At 45.1% G+C, this 4,561-nt stretch overlaps 1 protein-coding gene across 1 annotated transcript; it reads right to left on the minus strand.

Moving 5' to 3' along the window:
- Nucleotides 1–2,715: 2,715 nt before the first annotated feature.
- LOC141003609 (tripartite motif-containing protein 16-like) lies at nucleotides 2,716–4,561 on the minus strand. The gene has a single exon (XM_073474995.1). The coding sequence runs from the start codon at nucleotides 4,559–4,561 to the stop codon at nucleotides 2,915–2,917; it is 1,647 nt and encodes a 548-aa protein (XP_073331096.1). The 3' UTR covers nucleotides 2,716–2,914.

Genomic DNA, 4,561 nt, shown 5'->3' on the forward strand with positions numbered 1-4,561 from the left:
AGGCAGAGAGACAGACAGATAGACAGGCAGACAGGCAGGCAGGCAGGCAGAGAGACAGGCAGGCAGACAGACAGACAGACAGAGAGACACAGACAGACAGAGAGACAGGCAGGCAGGCAGGCAGAGAGACAGGCAGAGAGACAGAGAGAGAGAGAGACAGACAGACAGAGAGAGAGAGAGAGAGAGACAGACAGGCAGAGAGACAGGCAGACAGAGAGACAGACAGGCAGAGAGACAGGCAGAGAGAGAGACAGAGAGACAGACAGACAGACAGGCAGAGAGACAGACAGACAGAGAGGCAGGCAGACAGAGAGAGAGAGAGACAGACAGGCAGGCAGACAGACAGACAGACAGACAGAGAGACAGGCAGACAGAGAGACAGACAGGCAGAGAGACAGGCAGAGAGACAGGCAGAGAGACAGACAGAGAGACAGACAGACAGACAGGCAGAGAGACAGGCAGAGAGACAGACAGACAGAGAGGCAGGCAGACAGAGAGAGAGACAGACAGACAGACAGACAGAGAGGCAGACAGGATGTTGGTTTTCTCCTACAGCCTGACAGGAAGTGTCTGTGGTTGGCTGTTGGCTGTTGGCTCAGTGTTTGAAACGCTTTATAACTCGTAGCACAATTAGCATTAGTGGCTAACTGCCACTCGGATGATAGGATGACATCAGTGTTGTCAAAGTGAATGTTTGTGTGTTTTGACGCTGTAGGAACCTTAAACTATTTATAAAAGACAGTTTATCTGTTGCACATATTTCTCTATAAATTCTGACCAGAAACAAAATGTTTTACATTCCCTCAAATTTGGATCTTCAACTGGATCATTTCACATACAGAGCTCGACCTGAGGAGACGACACCGCAGAACATTTTCCAACAGACAAGTTGTTGAAGGAAACAAACACTAGTTCAGTCGTTTTCTCCATGACTTTATCACGTCTAACAGGTTTGAACAGCGAGCAGCAAACAAACACAAGTCAAATGTAAAGATGAGTCACGGAGCTCAGTCGTACTCGACACACTGGTTCTTGGATTGTGAACATATTTCTGGATGAAAGCTTCAACATCACACTTGAAGCCTGTTCATAGTTTATAACAGTGTGACTTTAGTGTCACATGAACACAGAACTCACACAGAAACTGCTCTGACGGTCTGAGGAGGTTAAAAGCTGCTTCACGCCCACGTTAGATTTCCTGCAGTTAAACAGCCGTGTGAGGCCGAATGGCACCGTGCTGGGCTGAACCAGCCACAGGAAGTGTTGGAGTTTGCCACGTTATCGTGTTAAACATGTACCGTACGTGCATCTTTTTTCTGTAAGCGCTCTCTCGATGTTTCCTGTGTTCAAACACTACGTCTCAGAAACAGCAGCTCACGTCTGCAGACTGAACTCGAGTCGTACTCGTCCACCGAGTCTCATCAAGTGTTGTTGTTCTTACTAAAGATGAAACATGGAGGACTCTCTCTCAACGTGCTGTCAGTAAACTAGCAGTGATGACGCTGAATTGGTCTGATTACATTGTGTTCTGAGTTGTTTATCTGACACCTGGAGGTCCAAGTCTTCGCTCCCTGCTGCAGAGATCAAACCTGTGACTTTTACAACACGTGACCTGCACAGATCTACATTCACTGCGGCAGGTTTCCCTGTTAGCTGATGCTTTATTTTACATGTGTATAGAGCGGATGTTTCCCACAGCGCTCTCATGACTGTTGAAGTCTGTGACGTCACGTTAACCAACGTTCGGCCAACGAGACTCGCTCTGTCTGCAAAACACCGACAGTGGTGACGTCGGACTTTGTTCTGAAACGGAGCCGATCGACCGTCTGCAGGCGTCATCGCCACTAATTTGTGTCAACTGAGAGAGAAAACTTCACATGTGTCGTCTTTAAACTGTAACACTGTGTGTGTGTCTGTGTGTGTGTGTGTGTGTGTGTGTGTGTGTGTGTGTGTGTGATTCATGAAGTGCTTTGTAACATATTTAATGTCGAAACAAACATTCCAACTTTTAATACAAATAAAACTTTGACACATTTCAGTCGTTTGTTTTTCTTTATTTTAATGTAATTTTAACTTAATTCATTTTTATTCATTATTTTCTTTGTTTATTTTATTTAATTTTTATTGTCTTTATTTTTCTTTTCTTTCTTTTTTAATTTAATTCATTTACATATTTTTCTTTAAATTTTTTCTTTATTAAATTTTTTTCTTTAAATTTTATTTATTTCATTTTTTTCATTTTATTTTTATTATTTGTTTTTATTTTATTTTTTCTTTCTTTTAATTTTACTTTTAATTTTCTTTTTTCCTTCTTCCTTCATTTCTTTGGAGGTTTGTGATGTTGCCATCATGTTGAAGCTGAACTCACATGATAACGCGGCTCGATGAAGAACGACACTTGAAACAAACAGTCTGATTCTACGATCTCGTCACATTTATTATATTTCACAGATTCATCACAGTTGACAGACTCAGTGGAGGCGGATCTGCACTGCTGCCTCTTCTCACTCAAACTGCATCTTTGGAAAACTTGCTGCAGCAAATAAACAGAACAAAGTTCTGGTTACTTCTTCAACACTTGTACATTTAAAGTCACATCAGTAAAACTCGACCCGGTTCAGATTACATTCAGAGGAAAACACAACACTATAATATCTGAGTTTTCACACACTAACACACGACGCATCGAGCTGAACGATGTCACTCACTGCTTCTTCAATGAGGACGTCTACTTGTGCTCACACAGCTCAGCAGCGTTCACCATCACACATATATACACATTCTGCACTGATACAACACACAAGAGGTCCAATCAGCAGAACCATCGGGGCTCACATCACTTCAGTTCTCCCTGTAAAGAGAGAAGTTACAGCACATGTCTCTGATGTTAAACTCTCTTCTGCCTCTTTAATAACTACTTCACTTCACACACTTCAGCAGTGTTTCCATCAGGACCATAAAGCCAAAGTCCAGCATGGAGCGGCTCAGTGAACGTGGTCTGGACTCTGTGGAGGAGCCTCATCGTGTTGGATGAGACGCTGTAGAAGGACAGAATACCTGCACTGTGATCCAGGTACACTCCTATTCTGGAGGATCCAGGGCTTGAGACGGGAGTCTGCTGATTGTCATGGCTGAAGTAACAACTACTACTGTAACAATCTAATGACCAAGACTTCTTATTCCATCCAAACAGAACTGCATTAGAGGACCCTGATCTTGAGATACTCTTGTAAGCGACTGCTACATTAACCCACCCGCTCTTCTCCACCTCCCAGTAACAACGTCCAGTCAGTCTTTCTTCACTCAACACCTGATGTGTGTTAGTGAATCTGTCTGGATGTTGAGGATGTGGTGTATTTTTATCATTACGTGTTATTTTTCTGTTCCCCTCTGATAAAACCAGACATGTCTCTGCTGTGTTTGGATCCAGTGTGATCTGACGTGAATATTGTAAGAACTCAGTTCTGCTCGTTGACTCCACGAAAGGTAACTTCTCTGTAAGAATCTGCTGCAGTTTATCTCTGGCTACTGTCACAGCTGCTGTCACAGCTGCTGTCACGTCCTTAAAGGACTGCAGGTGATTGATTTTTGGTCCAGGTGAGTGTGTAGACCCAGTAAGTGCTGACAGTGAGGGGTAGCTGTGAAGAAACTGGGTGTGGTCCTCTGTGAGCGAGAGCTTCTCCAGCTCAGCGTCTTTCTTCTTCAGCTCAGTGATCTCCTGGTTCAGCTTCTCCTGACGCTCTTTGGCCAAACTAACATCCAGTTTCTGCTGGGATCTGATCCGCTGCTTCACATCAGAGCGTCTTTTCTCCATGAGACGGATCAGCTCGGTGAAGATCTTCTCACTGTCCTCCACTGCTTTATCAGCAGAGCGATCGGTCGTCTCCACCTCCTGCTGAAGCTCCTTCACATCTTTCTCTCTGTCCTGGATTCTCTGCCGGATGTTTTGCCGACATTGAGTGAGCTGCTCCTGCTTCTCTGCCCTCGCTGTCGCAGCTGACACTGTGTCGTGGCCTTTATGTTCATCCATTGAGCAGACAAGGCAGATACACTTCTGATCAGTGCGGCAGAAAATCTTCATCACCTCATCGTGACGGGAGCAGATGTTCTCCTGGAGCTTCTTGGACGGCTCCACCAGCTTGTGTTTCTTTAAAGCGGCTGATTCATAGTGATGCTGGAGGTGTTTCTCACAGTAAGAGGCCAGACAGACCAGACAGGACTTGACTGCTTTCAGCTTCCTCCCAGTGCAGAAATCACAGGCCACATCTTCAGCTCCAGCATAGCAGTGATCAGCAGGAGCAGCTTGGAATCCAGTCTTCTTCAGCTCCTCCACTAACTCTGCCAACATGGTGTTTTTCAGCAGCTCAGGCCTCGGTGTGAAGCTCCTCCTGCACAGAGGGCAGCTGTGTGTTTTCTCCTGACCCTTTTCACCCCACGTGGCTTTAATACAGTTCATGCAGTAGTTGTGTCCACAGGGAATAGTCACCGGATCCTTCAGTAGATCCAGACAGATCGAACAGCTGAATTTCAGCTCGTCCGCTCGGTTTCTTCGTTGCGCCAT

The sequence above is a fragment of the Pagrus major genome, chromosome 10, assembly GCF_040436345.1.
Source record: "Pagrus major chromosome 10, Pma_NU_1.0".
Lineage (NCBI taxonomy): Eukaryota > Metazoa > Chordata > Actinopteri > Spariformes > Sparidae > Pagrus > Pagrus major.

Excerpts from the sequence above, each read along its gene's own strand:
- LOC141003609 (XM_073474995.1), bottom strand. The coding sequence starts at position 4,561 with ATGGCGCAACGAAGAAACCGAGCGGACGAGCTGAAATTCAGCTGTTCG.